Genomic DNA, 24,889 nt, shown 5'->3' on the forward strand with positions numbered 1-24,889 from the left:
GACGCTGGTGTGTCCATCCTAGGTCTAGGCACGGAAGGTAAAGCTTTAGCCTTACGTGCGGAGGACGCCACCAGGTCATGGGTATCCTTCTGGATCAACGAGGCAGCCATCCCCTTGATCAGCTCTTCCGGAAAGAGACACTTGGAGAGCGGAGCAAACAACAACTCCGACTTCTGGCAAGGAGTGATCCCAGCCGACAAGAAGGAGCAAAGATGTTCTCTCTTCTTAAGCACTCCCGACACGTACGAAGCCGCAAGCTCACCAGACCCATCCCGAATGGCTTTGTCCATGCTAGACATGATAAGCATGGCAGAGTCCTTATCCGAAGGGGAAGTCTTTCTGCTTAACGCTCCCAAACACCAATCGAGGAAGTTGAAGATCTCAAAAGCACGAAAGACTCCCTTCAACAGATGATCCATGTCAGAAAAGGACCAGCAAATCTTAGATCGTCTCATAGCCAACCTGCGGGGAGAGTCAACCAGACTTGAGAAGTCGCCCTGGGCAGAGGCAGGAACTCCCAAGCCGGGTTCCTCTCCCGTGGCATACCAGACGCTAGATTTGGAAGCAAGCTTGGTAGGCGGAAAGATGAAAGCAGTCTTTCCCAGTTGCTTCTTGGACTGCAACCACTCTCCCATAACCCTCAAAGCTCTCTTGGATGAGCGTGCGAGTACAAGTTTGGTGAAGGCAGGAGCTGCTGACTGCATGCCCAGAGCAAACTCGGAGGGAGGAGAGCGAGGGGTTGCAGACACAAACTGTTCCGGATACAAGTCCCTGAACAAGGCAAGGACTTTCCGAAAGTCTAAGGAGGGAGGCGTAGACTTGGGCTCTTCTAAGTCGGAGTGCGGATCGTCCAAATGCGCAGCTTCGTCATCGGATACTCCATCATCCGAAAGCTGAGTAGGAAGTGGCAAAGGTGGAGCAGAATCCGGCAGCATGGGTGCATGCGTAGCTGCTGCGGATCCAACATCATGCCGCTGCTGGTCAGTCTGCGAGCTGGCAACAACAAAAGCAGAGTGCTGGTGCGTGGGAGGGACTGCCGTGGGTAGCGGAGCATGCCGCATGGGTTGCGGAGCATGCCGCATGGGTTGCGGAGCATGCCGCATTGTGTCAAAACACGGCAGCCCGACAGCACCTTCCCACTGCTGATGCGGTAGCTCACGCATGTCAACGGAGGGTGCAGCATGAACATGCGGCTGGCAGGGTGGACTGCGCATCGGTGGTGGAGCTCTCACAGGTGGAGTGTGGGAGCAGGCAGCCGCAGTATCTGCTGAGCGCACAACCGTGGCAGGTTGTAGGTTAACTGGTGCATTGTCAACCTTCTCAGCACGATACTCCTGCATAAAGGAAGCAAGCTGAGACTGCATAGTCTGCAGCATGGACCACTTAGGATCTACCGTGGTTGGTGCGGCAACAGACGGAGTAGTTGCCTGTTGCGGAACCACTCTACCTCTCTTGGGAGGTGTGCAGTCTTCGGAAGACTGCGGCGAGTCCGAACTGACCCAGTGGCTACACCTGGGCCGTTGGACTCGCTCGGAAGGGACCTTACACTTGAGAGGTCGTGAGACCTTGGTCCAACGTCTCTTCCTCGAAACTTCTTCCACAGACGAGGAATGATAGGGCTCATTCGTCTGTTTGTGGATGGGACGATCTCTGACAGATGCATCCGCAACCACTGAGGGTACATCCGTACGCTGATCAAGGCCTGCCGAACCCTTTGGTCCTTCGACATTGCTTCTCCCCTGGGCTTGGGAGCTTGCAAGAGGTCCCGGACTGGGAGGACGACTGGCACGAACAGATGTACCCTCATGCGCAACACTGACACTGACACTTTTCACTTCACTTGCACTCACTACACTTCCCACTGCACTTTGCGCTTTCAACTCTTTGACATCTGCCAAAAGTTGATTCCGGTCATTAGCTAATGACTCCACTCTGTCACCAAGAGCCTGAATGGCACGCATCATGTCCGCCATGGAGGGTTGAGCACTAGTAGCAGGGTCGGGAGTCACCACTACAGGGGAAGGAATAGGTTGAGGGGCATGGGGAGAGGAAAAATCAAAAGAGCGAGAAGAACTCCTCCTGATCCTATCCTTCTCTAGCCTACGTGCATTTTTAAGGAATTCGTTAAAATCGAATTCCGAAAGCCCAGCGCACTCCTCACATCGATCTTCCAATTGACAGGATTTACCCCTACAATTGGAACAAACGGTGTGAGGATCTATGGAGGCCTTCGGAAGACGCCTAGAACAAGCCCTAACGCTACACTGCCTGTACTTAGGGACTTGAGACTGGTCAGACATCTTGAATTGTAGAAATAGTCAAGGGGGAATTCCAAAATCTAGCAAAGTTCGTTAACAATTAATCCAAATTTAATCAAAAAGCTTGATAAGCTAATGATAAAGGTTCCTGAATAGCGAAGGCTAAAATCTAGAGCGAATACATCACCAAAATCGTGAAAAACAACTCCAGAATCAACAGCGTATCCAAGTAGGTCTTGCCGGTGGCACGACAGAGGAAAAATTGAGTTCTTGTTGACAAGAAGTACCTGAGTACCTGCTCGACAGATGGCGCTGTTGTGTACACCCCCACCTGTATAGCGATCGCTGGCGTATCCCGACCTTAGATTTCTGCCGGGCAACAGAGTTGACAGCTACATGATCATCGGGTAAGATTAATATTGAAAAACCAGAATTATTGTACTTCACCAAAGGGACAGCAATAATCAGTCAAAAAGCGAGGAGAATATCCAACCAATGCTACTGCTAGCGCTGGCAGGGAAGATATGAATACCGATGGAATGGTTTCTGGCGATTGGAGCAAGTTTTGAATTTTTCTGCCGTGACGTCAGGGACGTAAGCTATATATATAACCACCACGTAAGTCTTGTGTTTAAAAATAAAAATTATCTACGAATTTGTCATTTGTTCCGTAACTGGAATATAAACCTACACTATTTATTTAGGGGTGATTCACCCATTAGGAAGGGTGGACGTCCCTGGCAATCTGGCTTTTGGCCTTACCCGGGGGCTCCTTATCTGAGTATGTTAGTACTCAAAATAAGGAGTCCCTGCGCCTCGCTAAAACCTTGCTACGCAAGGTCAGCGGCCTATGCAAGCTTTGTGTTGAGATATTTAAGTCTGACTGTCTAGGTAAAGTTATTCCAAGTCTTTTTAAAGGAAAAACTGTTGTAACCAAGACTTTCCCAATACCACCTCGCTAGGGTATGGGGACGCAACAATATTAGCTTAATACTGTACTTGATACACTAGGTAACATGGTTTACCTGCAGTGGTTTGAGGTCAGCTTATGTAGAGAACCCAGGATGCTGCTTTCCCCAAGAGAGGGGAGGATGAAGGAACAGTCTCGAGTCCTGGAGTGGAGACCTCGTCTCACTGACCAGATGAATATTATAGAGAGGGAACCATCCCCCATTCCTGAGTCACCTCAGAATTTAAACCCTTTCTTACATTCTGATGGTGGATTAAAACACCGGTCAGAGCTCGAGGCTGAAGTGGCACAGTCAGGTATATCTAACCTGAACGATACAGCACTGTTTGGGTCGCCCGAAACACGTTACCCCCGAGTCATCGCCTGATTTTTCGGGATTTTTATTGTCCTCTTCTGAGTCTACGGATTCTGTCTCTGGTTTACCTCAAAGTGTGTCGATCACCCGCCGATACCAACTCTTGTGCAAGGTTATCGATCGATTGAAGACACCCAGCCTGTATCTGGAGAGTCGCCGGCTTAGCCTGTCTCCTGTGCTGCGAGAGATTAATATGGCTCGCCAGCAGATTGCTGAATCCCAGCGCATGTCCCGAGACAGAATTTTGAGACTCAGAAGAAGAACTATAATTCTCCCACTGAATTAATCTTTGAACAGTTTTTTAAAGAAAGTTTTGATAGTAATTACCCTTTTTTGTTCTTATTAGTTATATTTTAATTCCCACATTGGGTATTTGAAAGGCTGAGAAAGGGACACGTGGTGTGAGGAAATCATTATTTAGTCACGGTTTCTGTAACTGTTGCATTTATTTTTGTACTGTAAATTGACCTTGACCGTGACAGTTATAATAGATTCAATAAATTCCTTTTATCATGTAATACCTGTAGTCCAAAATCAATGAGTTTTGTATGTTTTTAAATTGATTTTGGACTACAATGAATGTAATTTTTTGACTGATCCTGAATGTATACCTGTAATACTGAGGTTTTCTGTATGATATGGAAATTCTTATATTGTATATTATTGAAGCATTGTTGGGAGAAATAGACAATAATCTAACTTTTTATTTGTAAGTACTGGATCTCCATTGTGTTTAAAAGGTTGTCTATTCCTATTGATTTTTTATTAAGTCATGAGTCTGTGGAAAAAAATGTAACTGAAGGAAGGGATGATGAATTAAATCTTTAGTTGATCATCCTACCTTTTTCCTGAGTTTATTTTCTGCAATGTAATTTTTATTTTCACTTGAATATATGAAGTTGGTGTAGGGCGTTGTTGCTAGTCGTAAGACAATGTTGAGTCGACCAAAAAATCTAGAGGGGGGGAAATGTGAAAAAAATTAATAATAGTTGGGGAAAATACAAACCATTTCCACATATAACGAGCTTGGGTTATAAATGTTTTAAAGTAACTCTCATTATCAATTCCCTTTTGTCATAATGTCTGATATTCTGCCCCAGTACTGTACTATAATGATTTCCCTTATATTCACTGTAAAGATTCAATTTTTCTTAAATAGGTTTACATATTTTGCCAGCAACAAATTCATTTATTTTTATAACAAAGTCATGAATAGAAGCATTATTTATAGTTTTAAGGGGTATTGTAATATTTTTTGGTCCTACCAGTTGTCTAATCACATTTGTTTTTGCAGCACGCCCTACTCTCTGTAGGGTTTGAATGTGTAACCAGAGTTTGAGTAAATAGAAGTACTGTACTTTACAAGCATAGGTTCCTTCATCAAGAAAAGAAAATAAACAGATACGGCAGACATTTATGTTGACAGAAGTTCCCAATAGTAAGGGAAATTTACTCGAGACCACTGTATGTACAGTATATAGGAACAGAGTATCTGTCTAGTACTGCTCATAACAATTATGAATGTGGTTGATGGCCTGTTACCAGTGTGTATTGGTGGGTGTGTCTGCTCTGTATTCATTTTTCACTGCCTGTGAACTGTAAGTACCATCATGTGTTTGAATGAATAACACCACAACCAATGTATTATAAGGCCATTGGCAATTGCTCGTGTTGTTGACAAAATTTTTGAGACATTGTTATTGTGGACCCGCAGAGACCTGTACGACATAGTATGCGGCTGTACTTTTCAGAAATTAGGACTGTTTAAGTGACTTTGCATCCCAATGGTGGACGGGAGATTGATGAGAACAGTATTGATTTAGGGAAAATTGTGGTACTGTATTTTTCACCGTTATATGTTCTTTATAGATGGCATACTAGTACTTGCCCAAATAGATACACGGTTAGAAGTGCCCCTGGTTATACTTGAACTGTATAGGAACACTTATGAGTGTCCCCCGAGTGGAAATCTTGTTTGTGTAAAGTGTTTATTTTGTTACCCGGATGCTGAAGTTTTACGAAAGGGATGCTAATTTTTCCTTTGATTATTTATTCTAATTGATATACTGTAATATTATTCCTATTAGTTTTTCCAAATAAACATTTCTTGTTTTTTATGTATACAGTACAGCATCTCATTCCAGTTCCTTAAACCACTGAGTTCCCCTACTCAGCCACTGTTTTTTTATCTTTCAAATAACTTATAATAATCCCTTTCACATAATTTTCTTATACTTATGATCAGTAAGCTGGAGAAGCAAAGGTTTAAGTCAGGATCTAGCTGGGTCCCCTTGCCCATTATAAATCAAGGGGTGGTGCCCAGTGCTTTGAACTGTTACTTAGGTTTTGGGGTATTCCACCGTTGTATGTTTGTTGTGTAGTGAACATCGGGTTGTGGTCGGCATTCGGATACTAGGCAGTTTGGGTGCTACCTTTGGCCACAGTCCGCAAACCACTACATCGTCCACATCCGACTTTTCCTCAAGTTCGTCTTCTGGCAGTGCAGCAACTGCTGCAGCCTGAACCGAAGGAACAAAGTCTGGATGGGATTGCCTGTCAAAGCCAATATCTGCATCCAACTGACGGGGAGAGGTCAAAGTAGATTGACGCGAAACATGGACGGGTAGACGATCTTCGTCAACTAACAACTGCCTAGACCGCTTAGGATCTGACTGCTGTTGACCAGATTGACGCTTGGACTCAGAAGGCAACTGCCGAAGATCGCTGAGTGGACGCGTAGAGTCCGAAAACTGTTGACGCGAACGATCAAAGCTGTCAAGATGTCGACGCTGAGAATCGATGTTTTGACGCGACGCGTCCACAAGTTGTTGACGCGGACGATCCACTACTTCAAAATGTTGACGCGTCTCGTCCACTTGTCGACGCCGATGTTCTTCCACACGACCAGAAGGCGAAAACCGGTCAACCAAACCTCTCTGACGTGACTCATCAAAATCAACCTGGCGTTGAACACTATGAATGGGAGACCGCCTAAGCATAACTCGTCAGCACCAGAGACCATCGAACGCCTGTGCGATAACTGGTCTGACGCCTGACGCCCAGACATACCGCCAACACCTGGTTGAAAAGAATCCATCAACGACGAGAGTTGTTCCTTCATAGTCACAAGCATAGACCATTTAGGATCTACAGAACTCCCTAAAGGAATATTCGATCCAACGTCACCACGTATTTCGGGAGAAGAAAGGCAATCTGAAGGAAGAGGGGGAGCATGAATCGTAACAAGGTCTGAATCGGAAGGAATCTTATCCACACGAACACGGTGATCTGAACTTTTAGCCGGAGTGCAAGCGATGGGAGAACGGAAACGTTCCGGTGAGTCCCACGAACTACATCCTGGACGCACAGGCGATTCCTGACGCTGAGAAACATCATGCGTCCGTTTAAGCGGTCTTGACGCGCGACGCCAGATCTCACTCCCCGAACCTTCATCGGAAGACGGGGATAACCGTGAACCTCACCTTTCCTACGAAGAGGGTGAACGGCCTGAGCTACGGCAACAGGAACGTTCGAGGGGACATCTGCACGATTGATGACGCTTCTCGTTCCCTTAAGCCGTTCGACATTACTTCTCCCATGGGTTCAAGAACTCGAAAGAGGTCTTAGGCTAGGTGAACGACAAGATCGTGCAGACGCACCCTCCGCAACACTAAACACATTAGAGACACTTTTGACATTAGCGAGAGAGTCACGACTTTTCGGTACACTAACATCAGACACCGAAACACTTTCCACAGTTCCGACAGAATCATGGTTTTTAAGTACCTTTAACTCGGAAAAAATCGTATTTCTATCTGCCGCTAAGGACTCAACTTTCTCACCAAGAGTCAAAATAGCGGTAAACATGTCTTTCATAGTAGGTTCCTGATCTACCACCACGGGGGAAGGAATAGGATTAGGAACATTAACATTAGGTAAGGCTCTATCCACAGATCGTGAAGAACTACGCCTAACTCTATCCCTCTCTAGTCTCCTAACATAACGATCGTATGTTACAAAATCCTCATCAGATAAAGAAAGACACTCATTACATCTATCATCAAATGAACAAAATTTACCCCTACATTTCACACAAATATTATGAGGATCAATAGATCCTTTAGGAAGTCGAGTACGACATTTTGAATGGTTACGTGAAAGACCGACGAGCAAAAAATAAGAGAAATATTAATAAAGATAACCTCAAACAAAAAGATTTCAAGATTAGAAACAAGAGAAAACAATTAACGATAGCTTAAACTCAGAAAAGAACGTTGTACATCACCAAACAACTTCCCAAGAGAGTAAAACCACGAGAGCGAACTTCAATATGTCAGCCAGCTATGGCGGCAGAAGAAGAACTGAAGTTGGTGTGTTGTTCCACTTGAGCTACCGCTAGGGTGCGGTTGTACACCTGCCGTATCTTCGATAGCGCGAGAATTTGAATTTCTGCCAGGGCGTCAGGGGACTTCAGCTCTTTATATAACCAGCGGATAGGTTTTATATTTAAAATTGTACATCACCAAGATGTCTGCAATTATACAGGTTACAGCGAGTGAAAATTCCAACAATGTTGCCGGTGTGAGCGGCAGGGAAGATCTGAGGAATCATGGAATGGTTCCAGGTACCTTGCAAGGGGCGCGCAGGTGGTACACCAGGCTACCCAGTTTTGAAATTTCTGCTGGACATCAGGGACGCACAGCTATATATAGAATATTAGCTATATATATAACTACCGGCTAAGTCAGATGTTTAAAATACAATAATACCGAGACTCCTACATTTCAAGAATTCCCTATAACCATTATCACAAACTAAAATCTAAACTTAACCATACATTTAATTTTAATACTAATTTAGAGGACAAGTAACATGCTAAACCAGTACGCATTATGAAATTTCAACCCCTGGGCACATATGTGAAAGTAGCTTATCTTCCCAGTCTCATATGTAACTATAATTTTATCTAAAGTAGCCAGAGCTTGAGGCAAACGAGACCACCCCGCAAATCTATTTAAAGATATCTCTCCATTCAATTTCACAAGCAACTCTTTTGCCACATAACCTAAAAACTTGTAGAGGATATTTGCCATAGCCAGTGAATGTGGGCAGAAGTAGACAAGTAGAAGTCTGTCTCCACCCATAGCTAAGATCAAAGTGAAGAAAGTACAAGTGAGTTGGGGGCAGAGCTTCTCCCCACTAAGACTGCTAACAACCAGAACAATTGTTGACACCTCGGTAAAAGTTTTAAAGCTTACGCTAACATCTATGCCTATAGTAAAGAATGAAATGTTTGTATTTGTGTTGGGATAAATTCCATTTAACTGTTTCTATGACATTGGTTGGTCTCCAAATACTTGATATTGGGCTGGACTGGACTACATAAGCATGGAAATCTCTGCTTAGATATTATGATTATGGGTTATTATTATTACTAGCTAAGCTACAACCATAGTTGAAAAAGTAGGATGCTAAAGCTCAAGGACTTCAACAGAAAACATAGCCCAGTGAGGAAAGGAAACAGGGAAACTGATAGAAGCGTGCACCTGAATGTACCCTCAAGTAAGAACTCTAACCCAAGACAGTGGAAGAACATGGTACAGAGGCTATGGCACTCGCAAGACTTGAAAACAATGGTCTGATTTTCAAGCATCCTTCTAGAAGAACTGTTTATCATAGCTAAAGATTCTCTTTTACCCTTACCAAGTAGAAAGTAGCAACAGAACAAATAAAGTCCAGTACTTTACTCCTTGAGTAAAGAATTTTATCTTATTTGAGGGTAGTTCTAGTCTTGTCCTAAAAAAAATGTCAAGAAATTACAGCAATAACCTCTAAAAGAATATGATAAAACTTTGGCATCTTTAAAATTATCGTCCTGATTTCCCATAAACACAAAAGGAAGAAAAATCATATGAAGAGGAAGCTTTCAAGTATTCTACTAGTGCAAAATATGAAAATGAAATACATGTACAGTTGTGTACAAGGACTCACTTGATAAGGTGATGGTATGTTAGTTGCCTACGTCGAAACTGGCAATGAAGCACAGGTAAATAACAACTTCTTGGAAGACTCGAAATTTGTTTTAAAACAATACTGCAGGCTAATTTCATCAAAGCAATGAAATGGCCTTTCCCAGAATAATTCACATTTCTAGCAGAGAACCCTAACAACTACTGTATACCTAGGGGAAACAAGTTGCATAAAGCATTCAGCCCAACAATTATCTTTCACTTTAACATACACTGCATTCCCAATAGGATACTAATTATGAATTAAGGCTCAACCACTAAATTACACTAGTCATTCTACTATAGTCTACTTTTAAGGGAAAATACCTACTATTATAATCCTTGTCTCCAACAAGGTACTTTTAAGTGAGCTAAATTGTCAATATCAAAAGGCACATTTTCCACTGGCTTTTCATTTGGAGTTGATCTATAAGACAAATGGCTCTGAGTAGGCTGCAAGATTCTTTCTCGATCATGTTCTGCTTTCACTTTGACAGTATTTTTTATTTTTTCCAATCTTGCAGCTCTGTCATTAAGCAACTTTTCTTTTTCTTCTTTCAAGGCTTTCTTCTCTTTCAAATAATAATCATCTCTCTCTAAAAATTTAACCCTATGACTAGCACCATATTTCTCCCTCATCAGTATCTCCTCAACCTCCCTCCTTTTCTGCTCTTTTTGTAATTCCATATCCCTCTGATAATGATATTCCTTCAATTTCAATGCTAATACTTGCCTTTCCTCAGCACTGTAAGCCAGAGAGCGTACTACACCAGAATGCTGCCCTATTTTCCTTATATCTGGATCTAATTGAATATAAGAGCTCTCATCACCCTGCAACTCCCTTTCCCTCTCATTCCCTTCCACTTTCCGTGCTAAAAGTTCTCTGTAGCGCAGTTCCCTTTCTCTTTTAAGACTACTCTCCTTAGCCTTATCTTCAAGCTTTTGTTTTATTTCTTCATTCTTTCTCTCCTCAGCTATTTTTTCTTCTAAAGCCTTCTTCTCCACCTCTTTTTTCTTCTTCCACATAGCTATTTGAGTTTTAACACTTTCCCTTTCTTTTAAAAACTCCTCATAGGCAGAAGAATGTCTAATAAGTTCTTCTCTAGACTTGTAAGGAAACATCCTAGAAAGTTTCTCAAGCCTAAGATATTTATCGTTAGTTTTTCCCAGCACTTTAATAAAGAGCTGATGATCTTTCCCATCCCAGTTATGTTTGAAGTAAGGTACACTACATGGTAGCATAAGCTTCTCTGGTTGTGCAGGGAGCTCTTCTAAACAATTACCGTTACTACCAGTACCTTTGACGGCATTTTCCATAGTATTCACAACTTCTACTTTTAGTCTCTCACCTTCAGATGTGTTAAAATTAGGTTTGGTTATGTCAAAACATTCTGATTCTTGTTTTATGACTTCGTTTAATGCAGAAATATCTTTTAACAACTCACTTTCACACTCTTCTAAGGCCGCAAATAAACTGCTGCCATTTCTTTTAAGCAACTGGAATTGTACCTTGACATACGATATGTGATTTGTTATTAACTCTATTTCAGGAATCTTAGAAAAAGTGTAGTTTTTAGTAGAACTAATAGGGCCTGAACTCATAACGCTCGACTGTTTCAAAAGAGAACCGCATACCTGACCTGGCAAGTTATTAACTTTTTCCTCCAGTTCTTTGACTTTGTGAATCAGTTCAGTTACTCGACTTTTCATTTGCATACTTGGAGACTCGCCAATATTACCGTGTGTCAAATAGCTTAATAGGGGCCCATCCCTCAATCTGTTAAAGTTAATACGGTTAATTGGTGAGAGCACGCCCACACGCAAACCTCCCTCCTGAATATTTACCTTCGTTTCCCCTTCCAAAATACGCTTCCATAAACTATTTACATCATGTCTTAACCGTTGCAAATCTGTAGATTCCATCCTCACTGACAATTATGAATTATATAGGAGAAATTCCATTAGTACACCTCCAAGTCGGTGATTATCTTTCAAATATTTCCGTCTTTATTTACATTCAGTTATAGAAAACGGGACTTCCAAGTCTCGATATAATGGAGATCGAGACTAGAATATTTCATACCTCAATAGTAACACTGACAAGGAATTATCCTACTTACCTGTTACGGAAATACAATCTCTAAGAATCCTAAATTTGACTTAGCACATAATAAATGAATGATAAACCTTGTAAACACTAAAATGAAGAGCAATCTGAAAATAGCTCACCAAGTTCGTGGTCTCTTCTCATCAGCTGCCAGCAGTCATGTGGGTTTTGAGGGATCAAGGAGGCAAAAACATAAATAGACGTGACAGATGTTGTGTGTTTTTGTACATCTTAAGGATTTTTACAGTAGTTTCAATAATTATATATTCATTAATTTTATTTGTCTCAAAATATAAGTAAACTAGCTTTAAACTTTAAATATTAATAATAGGGAACAAATATGTAAACCCGACTATATGACGTGCTATGTACGACGTGCATGTCTTGCATTCAAGAGCGTTTACAGTGATTACAGATGATAAATTGAAATAAAAGTACTCGTGATATAAACCCGAGAGTTTGGGAGTATATGTATTATGAACGAAAGTATGGACTCTTTTTATAATTAGTCATTGTTGTATAATTACCAATGAGATTTTTCCGTCGACACGAATTCCCCAGTAGCCTAGTAAGCCCTACTGTAATATAGTGTAGATTTTTAGAGAGGGTAAGCTACACAACTCGTAAAATTTTCATTTATTTTCTTAGGAATATTTTGATGATAAAAGATAGTAATCGAATTGTCAAGCTAGGAATTATTTCATCCAGGCGTTTGTTAAGAAAATAAAATCACATGTATGGTTCTTTATCAAAATTTCCCCTACGTTACGCGAATAGTGTTTTGTATTTTTGTGCTTTCATTATTTCTGTTTGAGAGATGAGGAATCAAGTAAAAAACTATATACCTCAATACAACTTTTAACGTGGCATTATACTTATATATCAATTTAACCTATGAAGTGATATATGATAAATATCTTATAACGATACATTTATTCGCTATCACTAAATTCTATTTCTGCCGCGGCTGATGTCTTCCGTTAATTTTGCTTATAAATAGCGTCGCCGAGAAGTGTGGCAGAGCGCACAATTCGTTAGATGTTATTAATAGACCTACTCGATCATTACAGTTGAATTTTTTTTTTTGGGGGGGGGGGAACTGGAGAATCCGTCCAATTTCTCAGAGAGATCAGAAGAAAATTGATTTAATTTCTAGTCTGCCAAAGAACAGGCATAGGCCTGCTGTTGTCAAAGACATATATGATTTTTTTTAGATTCAGACGCAGTTCTCTCTTTATCCAAGTGTTCTATTTTTTAAACATGTTAAAAGAGTAATAATGAGAAAGAAAAGTGGAAGTTGATGGGAGTTAGTAGGCTAGTACCTATATTTTGCCCTGTTTTTTTCACACCATTCGACTCACAATGAGAGTAAAAATACGAGAACATAGTATTTATACAGGAAATGCTCCTAGACAACCAATAGGCTAATAATAAAGGATGTCACATTTTATATTGTTTGGTTCTTATATATATATATATATATATATATATATATATATATATATATATATATATATATATATATATATATATATATATATATATATATATATATATATAATTTAGACGTTTGGCTGACATCAAGTAAATAATATTTTGAACATAGTGTACTATATTGTATACAACCAGTTCAAGGGATATTTACTATTAACATGTATTTCTATATTAAACTATATCTGAACACTTCCTTTAGATTTCTTCTATAGTGGTATGATATCTGAAAAGAACATTAATGAAATGACCAAGTACGTTATTAATTGCTTCATTTTTGTGTAACTGAACTTTATAAGTTACTAGATTTTCTTAGCTTTATTCATACATTTTTAAGAAAAATGTTTTGGATCGCGAATATTAATAGCAATTTCTTCAATTTTGGTAAACTCAGCTTTTATGCACTCAGGGCATTACTGTATATTATTTTGTTTATTAGGTATAGGCCTAGAGAGGAAAACAAACCTTTATGGATTTAGATTAGCCTGAAAAGAAATGTGTGTGTATATATACACACACATACATACACACACACACACACACACACATATATATATATTTATATATATATATATATATATATATATATATATGTGTGTGTGTGTGTGTGTGTGTGTGTGTGTGTGTGTGTGTGTGTGTGTGTGACATTGGCTGGGTTTCTATATATGGAAAATTTGGATTTATTTTAGCAACACTCAAAACGTCTAAAAACGGAACACTGTTTTTTTTTTTTTCTTTATTTTACAGTAATTTTTTTTTTTTTGTATAAAACCAATGATTAAACGATACAAACAAAGCCTTCGAGGTTAGAATTTTCTTTTAGAAGACCAAAAATCTCATCAATATAATAATATCAAACAATTTGGGAGGACCAAACTGAATGCATCAATCCAGTCTCATGAAACTCCACATATATGTTTGACTAAAGAGGGAACGATAACTCCCTATGATAACCATACCATATATTGATCATGGAAATCTCCTTCAAAGCTAAACTTCACACTCTGATGCACAAACAAAGGAATTCAACAATTTCATTGCTTGGTAATGATAACTCATGAGAAAATAATGTGATGGACAGGGAATCCAATAAGTTATCACCAGGCATTTTTGTAAAGAATGACGTTACATCAAAATTGACCAGTCTGTAGTGTGACGTTATGCCCATATATCGTAATTTAGTGCGAATATCAATTGATTTTTATATGGGTTTTAAAGCTTAATAAGAGAAAGTATGTTACTAAATATTTTCATAATCTATAATCAATAGCTACTGTTGTGCTCGTAATTGGTCTTATCGGACTTTCTGGTTTATGTGTTTTCATTATACTATAAAACATTGGCGATCCTTAAAGATCAATGAATCAGTTGGGATTTTTTTTATATGTTTTATAATAGATTTTTATGTTTTTCTAAAATCTTTGATAGCTTCCTCCAAGGGATTACCTCACATGGAAGGAAGAACATTTTCTAGATATATAGTTTTGTCCATATTAATTGATACATGTATATTATTAGCTTTTGTGAATTGCAGTTCACTTACATTTTGTAAGCATTTTAAGGGTGTTAAAGCGTTTAAGGAAATTACAGGAGCCATCCCTTGTCTGTTGCATTATTTTCTCATGAGTTATCATTACCAAGCAATGAAATTGTTGAATTCCTTTGTTTGTGCATCAGAGTGTGAAGTTTAGCTTTGAAGGAGATTTCCATGAACAATATATGGTATGGTTATTATAGGGAGTTATCGTTCCCTCTTTAGTCAAACATATATGTGGAGTTTCATGAGACTGGATTGATGCATTCAGTTTGGTCCTCCCAAATTGTTTGATATAATTAAAACTCGAAGGTTTTGTTCGTATCGTTTGATCACTGGTTTTATCCACACAAAATTACTGTAAAATAAAGAAAATAACAGCGTTCCGTTTTTAGACGTTTTGATTATTAAAAAAACAAGGAATTTCAGTTTTCCGCATTTTGAAAGCTATCCAATCACTTATCATATGTATTCATTTCTTTTCGGGCTACTCCAAATATAAAAAAGGTCTTCTGTAATTTCCTCTATTATTATTATTATTATTATTATTATTATTATTATTATTATTATTATTATTATTATTATTACTTGCTAAGCTATAACACTAGTTGGAAAAGCAGGAAGCTATAAGCCCAGGGGCTCTGACAGGGAAAATAGCCCAATGAGGAAAGGAAACAAGTAAAAATAAAATATTTTAAGAACAGTAACAGCATTAAAATAGATATCTCTATGTAGACTATGACAAATTTTAACAAAACAAGAGGAAGAGAAATAAGATAGAATAGTGCCCGAGTGTACCCTCAAGTAAGAGAACTCTAACCCAAAACAGTGGAAGACCGTGGTACAGAGGCTATGGCACAGTCCAAGACTAGAGAACAATGGTTTAATTTTGGAGTGTCCTTCTCCTAGAGGAACTGCTTACCATAGCTAAAGAGTCCCTTCTACCGTTACCAAGAGGAAAATGGCCACTAAACAAGTACATAACTCTCTAGCGGTAGTATCTCAACAGGTGGCTGGTGCCCTGGTATATTGTACACAGTATATTGTACCTTAGAACACTAATGATATGAATCCCTGAGTTCATAGAAGATGAGTTAACCAAAATGAAAGATATTGACATTAATATTCGCTATTTCAAGTTTTTTTCTGTTACGAGAGAACTAGAAAACTTACCATATTGTTCACTTAGAGAAGAGAAAGCAGTGAATAAGGTACTTTGCTTACCATATTATGAATATTTTTTCTTTATATCATATCTCTTTTGAAAGAAGAAATATGAGTGTAGTGTCTAATATAGGTTCACACGAAACGTTTTGAGCATAGCGAGGCAATGCTTTTCTTATAAGTACTGTACAGTAAATGTATTTATATACCCTTTTGTGGCATGGCGAGTCAGAATAGATGAAGAAATAGTTTTCTTTTGGCTGTTGAATCGCAAAGGAAATCGGCACAAACAGCACCAGAGACGGCATTGGGTTCCCAGAGTTTTACATGGTATAGTCCTACATTTGGCGGGGGGAATCATGCTATTGGAAACCACCGCAATACACTGTGGTTACATTGAACAATTGGCCACGAGGTGGAAAACGCCTTGTGTGAACCTGGCCTTGTCTGTATTTAGGTCTTTCCCCAAAGCAGTATTGTGGAATTCTTTTTTTAATTACCTGTACCTAATGACGAAAATTAAATCAAAACGTGTTCTGTTTTCCAATAATCCTATATTATCTTCGACATCTAGGGATCTCTTTCTCTGCACAAATACGTTGTTGTTGTATTTCTAATCTTATTGTGAGTCAGATGATGTCAAAAAGGAGACAACAGTAATAACTCCAATCAAGTCTTTCCACTTTTACTTTCGTGGCTGTAATACATATTTCATGCTTATCATGTCACCTGTCAGGATTTTTACATACGTGCATATATGCAGTATACATACACACACACACACACACACACACACACACACATATATATATATATATATATATATATATATATATATGTATGTATGTATGTATGTATGCCTACTTATGCATATGGGTAGCCTAGTAATAGTGATAACATATCATAAAAAAAAAAATGTTCTGCTTTGACGCAAAATCAACTCCCAAATGTAAATTTAACTTCCTAACTATAGTACAAATGCTTCAGCTGACAAAGGCCGTTACGATTGTCGATTGGCCTTGTGCTGACATAGAGTCTTGTTATCATCTCTCGTTGATAATATCTTCATCATCAAGGTCACCATTCGTCTGATTTTAGTTTTTCAATCACTAGTTAGTCTCTTTCGAGTACTTGAAAGGGTCATAATTGGAAACGTCTTTGCCAGGTGTTCTGCATAGTTGCGAGCTTAGGATTTTGGGGCGGGGTGGTGTTTGGGTGTAGCCTATAGATCTAATATATATATATATATATATATATATATATATATATATATATATATATATATATATATATATATATATATACTGTATATATATATATGTATATATATATATATGTATATATATATATGTATATATATATATATATATATATATATATATATATATATATATATATATATATATATATATATATCTTCGAAAAGGCCCATAAAAGAAACAAAAGAGACAGATATAAATGACTATATTTCGACCAGTATGCACGGTGTAGCCTACAGTAAATTGAGAAAAGAAATTTTTCTTTCATGGGCGTTTTTTTTGAAGAAACGTGGTAAACTTTTTGAATGAAGCTGGAAGTGATACGGTATAATATTCATATATGCGAGTATGTTTGTTTGTGTGTTTATATACACATACGTATATATATATATATATATATATATATATATATATATATATATATATATATATATATATATATATGTATATATATATATATATATATGTATATATATATATATATATATATATGTGTGTGTGTGTGTGTGTGTGTGTGTGTGTGTGTGTGTGTGTGTAAGAATGCATATCATCAAGATCGTCATCATCACGGACCTTTTTCCTTGAAAAAGGTAGTGCTAGATGTGATCATCTGCTTCAGCCTTCCTGTAGGCCTATTTTAGCAAGTCCATAGATACTGATACCCATTTCCAGTTAGGGGAATTACTAGTTCTGAATAGTGGCTTTCTCCCGGAGGACATTACGAGCTGTTAAGCAGCAAGAGCAGCCGTCTCTCTCTCTCTCTCTCTCTCTCTCTCTCTCTCTCTCTCTCTCTCTCTCTCTCTCTCTCTCTATTGCCTCGACTCCTCTACCTACCTCCATTAACCATTCTACCATGAAATTATAATCAGGAAAGAATGAATTCAGGTAGAACTAGAATCGCTCTCAAGAAATAAAAGTCTTGAAGTGTACCTTCCTATGCTCAAGTCCGATGCTTAGTGATTACTTAATAGGATAGAAATGACTATAGATGACTTCTAGAATCAACTGCAAGGGAGTTCTAGCTGACATCGGTTATGTAAAATTATCTAAAAGGAAAGAGAAAACTGGAACTTCTGTAAACATGTCACACCTTTCCCTTCCAATACATATGAGTTTTCGTGTCCTATCTCGTCTGAGAACTTCGAACTAAACCATCATCTTCACTAAATAACTAAACCAACCCACAATACTGGTATGTCTTTTCATCCATGTTTTTATCAATTGGCATGTGAAATGCAAAAGAAAAAAAATAACCGTAGCAGCTTGTACTTGATTTTATTTTCATTCTACATCCACACTTCCCTCCCTCAAAGAAATGTTGGATCAACTTTTCCTTTATACATTCCGACAATTTCCTTTCAAAAACATTTCTTTTCTCCACTAATCATTGTTCAGAAATTCTATGCCTATACTTAATTTATTTATTTGTAATTCATCTCTTCTTTTATCATACCGTCATCCTCATGAGAATAAAAAACTTCCAATTTTTCATCGTTCCCTAATGTTGTTTATTTCGTTATAAACCTGCTTTTAATTTACTCTCATTACCATACTCTTGCTAATATTAACTTAAGATTTCCAGGTATGTGTGCACATCAATCACTTCTAGTTTTGCTTTTCTATTTCATACAAATATCTATTACACGTTTTGTCTAGGCTTTATTCAGTTTTACTGCTTCTTCACCTTCAACCCGTAACTTCTCCAGTTTTCTTCCCATATCTGGAACATGTATATCATTTTATGTACAGTATTTACTGTCTTGCACATTTCTCTCTCTACTTCCATTGCTCCATTGGAAAAGTGAGACTTGTCCAAACTGCACTACTTACACTCATGTGTAAGTAGTGCAGTAAATCTTAAATCTCCTTTTTACTATACTATTTAGCCCAAAATTCTTTTTTGTGATTGGGCTAAAAATTTACTTTTTTCTTGTCCACTGAATTCCCTTGGATTTGTTGCATTCCAGGAATTCCTTACTTCTTGCCAAGATTATTTTCGACATTCTTACACGAAATCTGTATTTTTACCAATCTGTGAGGCTATATGATACTCATTACCCACATATATATAAAAAGGGTAATAAAACCCCCACGTGCACTATTATATTGATCTAATCAAAGCTTAGCACATCCTGACTATCACAGTCACTTATGTAATATTATTAATATTTTTTTTTTCAAACATTCGTTCTGAATATCCTCTCTCAATGGAACACTTATCTCTTCGTTTTCTAATTACAGACATTTTTTGTTTATTCAATACTCATTTCTCCTCTTCCTGTATTTTCCACAAATATCTGCTGGTGTTTCTTAGAGATATCACTTCACATTGACTTCTTTTCCATTAGGACGATTTTTAGGATAAGTTGAGGGTTCCAGAATAGGTTGTACGGTTAATTCCAATAGCCATAGTACATAGCAACCTTTACCACTGATATCCTATTCTGGGCTGTTAAAGAAAACTTTCTTTCATGTGCTGAAATATTCCATGTTATTAATCCTTGGTTTGACTATTCCTGCTCCACGGGCCTTTGGTTTAGAAAATGTGTAAAGCTTACTTCTTTTGCTAAGAGCCATAGCAGTTGTTTACTGCAAAGTTTTCTTTAGCACAAGAAAGACTTTTTTTTTTTTTTAAACGCTGAAGATCTTGTTTATTTTTATAAATATTTTCTTTGAAAACCTAACTTAGTCTGAATTCGTAATAATTATCACAGTTCGGGCCTTGAACACTCCGTTAAACTGGTTTAATTTTCTTAATTAGTCTTGGCATGGTACCTTCCTCCTCATTTGTCACAAACTGATAGCAAAACTTTTAAGCTACACATACATTGAAAGGGTATTTGGCAAAGAATTAAAGTATACAGATGTATGTAAATTTCCATGTATAGTCGAGCCATATGACTACAAGACTTTGCTACTTTCCCTTTGATAAAATTTTAAAGTGAGATGCAAGGAAGAGGCCTTCTTTCATAGAGAGCGGTTGGTAAAAGGCTTTGAAAAAGAAAACCATAGTTTCACATTTTGTAACGCCATGAGCCATTTCCTTTCCGCACATTTTAGAAGACTCTCAGAATGATAGCCACTTACCGTTATAGGCGAGGAAGCACTGAAAGATTAAACACAATAGAGAATTAGAGATATCAAAAGACAAACTAAGTCAAGAACATTTAAAAGATCGTATCAAGATGTGATTTGTCAGCGTTCAGTAAGATATATTTTTTTTTTTTATTGAAAGCACGTCCGTTATCACAGAGCTCAGATTCAGTAATTACACACAACTCAGCTATGCGTCTACTACCAAGATAATGCAATTCGAAGATTTTTAGAGCTTCCCAACGGTTAAAAGATAGCAGAAAAGGGCAACATGGGACTGTGTTTTACTCGAAAAACTCTTGTAAATTATGAACTCTCGGTAATTATTTCGAAAATCTAATGATTTTCAATTTATCGACATCCCGAAAAGAGGCTCTGCTACATCATATTTTTCTTCTTTCACTGAATCTTAGTTTCACGTGTTTGTCCATAAAACTTTCTGGGATATTATTTTCAGAGAGGATGATGAAAAAGAGAATAAGTCTGGTGCCGTTGACAATCTGCAAGTGGTAAGGGTTCTTCGTAACCATCGTGTGGGCAGTAATATCTTTTATAGATAATCAATTGCAAACAAAAATTTTAGAAATAGGCATATTTTCAGTGAAAATTAATTCTAATAGTCTATGTCAGGCTACTGGTGTTTCACCAAGTATCGTGTAAGTGACCAATTTTTGTCAAAGGGTAAAAGAAAGGATACAAACTAACGAGATTCGTATATCATCAAAGCAAGGTCTTTAGAATACTTGATAGACCTTGATCAAAAGTTTGCGCAATCGACATCTGTAAGTTGCCTGTAGGCTATCTATATTGTAGACCCCCCCCCCCTCTCTCTCTCTCTCTCTCTCTCTCTCTCTCTCTCTCTCTCTCTCTCTCTCTCTCATCACAGGCGCACATACAGTACTGTATATACAGACACGTTACAATGAACAAACACCCAATGCTAATATTATATAGTTCACGATTCAAAACAAGTCCAAATGCCATAGAATGCAATCGAATGTATAATTCGGTCTTCTCACGATTAAATTATATAAAACTCAGACAAAGAATTGGTCCACTTCTGAAAGCAAATATTTTTTGTATAGCGAATAGTTAACATATGTGTGCAATTAACGATAACGTCAATGACAATTCCTAGCAAATAAAATGTTCTGCTTTTGTCAGCGTTATTCATAAAATATGTGCATCAAAGTTTTAATCCAATAGTAGGTAAATAGGTAGATTTTGCAAGTGATTTGCGAATAACTATGTAAATACTAATTATTCCAGAAATTTATCGTTTATTAATTATTAACAAAGTAAACTGCTAAGATTGATGCAATACGATGCAATATACGGATTGCTTAACACGAATATGGTACCAAATTATACACACACACATATATATGTATATGTATATATATATATATATATTATACAGAGAGAGAGAGAGAGAGAGAGAGAGAGAGAGAGAGAGAGAGAGAGAGAGAGAGAGAGAGAGAGAGAGAGAGAGAGAGAGAGAGAGAGAGAGAGAGAGAGCGCATTTTCAGTCAAATTTCTGGATTTAACTTCTAGACCTATCCATTGTAAAACACGTTGGAAAAAAAAAGAAAGCGAAACTCTTATGTTGAAAGAGAGCACTACGTAATTTTCTACCTTTACTCGTTCGGGTGACTTAACAAATATCCTTATATCCAGTTATATGCTAAAGACGACTAAGGTTGGTGTGTTATGAAGTTGCATAAGTCTTTGAAAGATGTCGAGAAGACCCTCAAGTGTCAACTTTTCACAGTACGCATTCTAACGCAAAGGTAAACGGACTTAGAAATTACATATCGAAGGTGTTTAAGAGGAAACTGCAATATCTCTGAAATATGTTATGTATATCTTTGACTACTGACTAATTATGCTGTCCACAATAATGTTATTAATGTTGAGACTTTAATTCTTTTGTTATCTAACTGCAGTTGGATATTTTTCCTACCATTACGAGTTACATGCCGTTAATATCAGAGTGAAGATTTATCTTGACGATTTATCTTTATCTATCTTATCTATTTTCATTTATTCTTTTCATGATTTATTTGAGATACCCCACTCCTCTCTTCTCCTCTCCTTCTGTTTTATAATTCCATCGATAAATATTCAATGCTCATGACTTCAAGACAGGTAAATTCCCACGGCAATCTTTGACGTCTGTATGAAAAATTTGATGGTTCCTACAGGGTCTCTATTCCCTTGAACATCGTATTCTAGGATGTGTTATTTACCGATCTTAAATGTAAGTTGTACATTAGAATTTATATCTATTTTATTTACATTTCTCTGCCTAATCACAAGTCGATGTTAGTTAGGAATTTCAAGAGCCGACACACACTGCCCTGTCCCATTTCTTTTTCAGCGTCAATCAATTATTATACAGTATATGCCTGATATGGCTTTTTTTTGAAGATATATTCCCCTGGAGCAGCAAGACTACTCCTTCTATTCTTTATAGACGGTCTTCAAGACGTCTGCTTCTACAAAGAGATTAATCACAATCTTCGAATGCGACATGGCTCCTCATATTTGGGTAGGTTAGTTAGATATCTGGGTGGGTTAGTTAGAAGTCACACGCATCACTGACTTCACCTGTCTGAATTTGGTAAATGTTAGCAATCCCTCAATTCAAGCAGCTCCATTCAAGCTTCAACTACCGTGCTGAACAGTGTGATACGATCACGCTTTTGGGGACCCATATGGCCTGTTCTCAATGAACACCATCCCCCTGATCGTGCATTCTGCAGGCAAAGAAGCTCTTTGAACCAGTAATAGAGGCAGGGCTCCATCGTCCTGTCTCTGCTTAAGAATGAAACCAGTCAGAGGACGGGCCTTACAAACTACAGTGGATAAGCTTCACCTAGGGCTGGAAGAAATCCGAAACACGATTTTGCTATGGTGTCTCTTGTCACATTTCCTCCTTAGCTAATGAATATTTAGGTGATTTTTACATAGGTAGCTTTTATCACTGTTTTTCTGGCTATGGCCATTAGGGTGTGTATGCCGATTTTTTATTGTAAACTTTATGTCCAGTGTTATATTCTATTTTCTTAGTAACTTTATTGGACATTTGTTTTGTCAAATTACCTGCGTAGTTCATTTTTTATAACCTTAATGGTCTTCTGGTACCCTAAAGTTAATTTTGCTTTATTATGTGTACATTTTGAATTATTTTCAATTTGTGTAGATTTTGACTAACTTTTTTTTCACGGGATAACATTTTGTCTTAATTCGGGCTATGTACCTCTTGAATATATGTCATTTTATACATGTTTGACTAACCCTTTTATTCACAGAATAACAGTTAAGATTGTTTTTACGTTATTCCCGATATATTTTGCAGGGAGGTTTTCCTATAATTCTTTTCCCACAACTTAATTTTTTCTCAGTCTGTTTATATTTTTTTGGTGATGATAGGTAATTCAAGATAGATCAGTTAATCATCTAAGTTTCATAATCTAGTTATTGTCAAGAATTTTATTATCCAGAAAAAACGTTTTGTCTGGCGGAGAGGTTCACTGATAGCCTATTCTTGAAGTGTATGGTAGGCTTTATTCATAATTAAGAGGTGAAAATAAATGTAGCCTGTGTATGGAACACACGTTAAACCAAGATATCACTACGAAATAATAACAGCAGAGAAAAGACGAGACTGTTATCTAAGAGTCGAAACTTTGATGATCCGCTCCTCCCTCAGCATTTGTATGTCAACGTGAGCATTTCTTGAATGTGCTAGCAGTGAACCTCTCTACCATTCACACTCAAACACGACGAAAACGGTTTATTCACATCAACACTTGAATATTACTATTGCGACGCTGCCAGTCAAGTGAAGGATTTCCACAATGGGTATAAGAACTCATATCTGCAACTCTACCAAGACTTTCACGACAAACATTATTCAACCGAAAATTAACATGAAGATTGCATCCCAAAATAGGATTATCACCATGATACCAGAATTAAAAGAAAAATAGAGCTTTTTAAATGTTACTAAGATAATGTGGGCTTTCTGTGTATGCTTTGTTTTAGTTAGTCCTCCTCTTTCGTTTTCTATTTAACCATTTTCTATTCCGAGGATTTTATTATTCCAAGTTCTCTTAATTCTAATAACATTGCTTCTTTGTGTCCCCTCCATTTGTTATACTCTTAATATTAATCTTTGTTAATTTATTCACCCTCCTCCTGTACTCGTTCACCTTTCGTCTCCTCACGCAGTATCTTGAGCTCATCGTAAGTACCAATTAAGAAGAAGCAACGTATGCGTGATTTTTTATGAGTCCGCCTGGTTGCGTTCTGTACGAATTCTTATTTAGCATTGGACAATGCACCTTATTTGTCCCATATTTATAAAACTCAATAATTAATTCATTCATTCATTAATTTTTGTCGTATAATCATTTCCATCTCTGTAGGCTTACCTATTTATAAGTCTGTTTAGCTAGGACTGTTGACTGTGATATACGCCAGTAAAACTTAATTTTATGTGGCAGACTGTAGTATTTCTCTGTAATTGCTTTTTTTTCTGGAGCTACAAGAAGTCTCCTTGTATTTATATAAGCATTTTTATACATACCAGCATCAGTGGAGAATTAAAAGAGCATTTTCAATTAAAACCATTGGCTTTGCAAT

At 37.6% G+C, this 24,889-nt stretch overlaps 2 protein-coding genes across 7 annotated transcripts in view; both read right to left on the bottom strand.

Moving 5' to 3' along the window:
- Window positions 1-11,864, bottom strand: part of lost (methenyltetrahydrofolate synthase domain-containing protein lost) — a 362,666-nt gene extending 350,802 nt beyond the window's left edge. For 2 of the 6 annotated variants that reach the window (XM_068363774.1, XM_068363769.1), the window contains exon 1: window positions 11,821-11,864. The gene's annotated coding sequence lies outside the window, so the exon portion shown is untranslated. The other 4 variants (XM_068363770.1, XM_068363771.1, XM_068363772.1 and 1 more) reach the window with 4 other exon arrangements.
- LOC137631799 (coiled-coil domain-containing protein 112-like) lies at window positions 9,749-11,691 on the bottom strand. The gene has a single exon (XM_068363775.1). The coding sequence runs from the start codon at window positions 11,512-11,514 to the stop codon at window positions 9,925-9,927; it is 1,590 nt and encodes a 529-aa protein (XP_068219876.1). The 5' UTR covers window positions 11,515-11,691; the 3' UTR covers window positions 9,749-9,924.
- Window positions 11,865-24,889: the final 13,025 nt, after the last annotated feature.

The sequence above is a fragment of the Palaemon carinicauda genome, chromosome 40 (assembly GCF_036898095.1).
Source record: "Palaemon carinicauda isolate YSFRI2023 chromosome 40, ASM3689809v2, whole genome shotgun sequence".
Taxonomy (NCBI): domain Eukaryota; kingdom Metazoa; phylum Arthropoda; class Malacostraca; order Decapoda; family Palaemonidae; genus Palaemon; species Palaemon carinicauda.

What these genes read in the sequence shown, in the direction of transcription:
- LOC137631799 (XM_068363775.1), bottom strand. Translation starts at nt 11,514, where the DNA reads ATGGAATCTACAGATTTGCAACGGTTAAGACATGATGTAAATAGTTTA.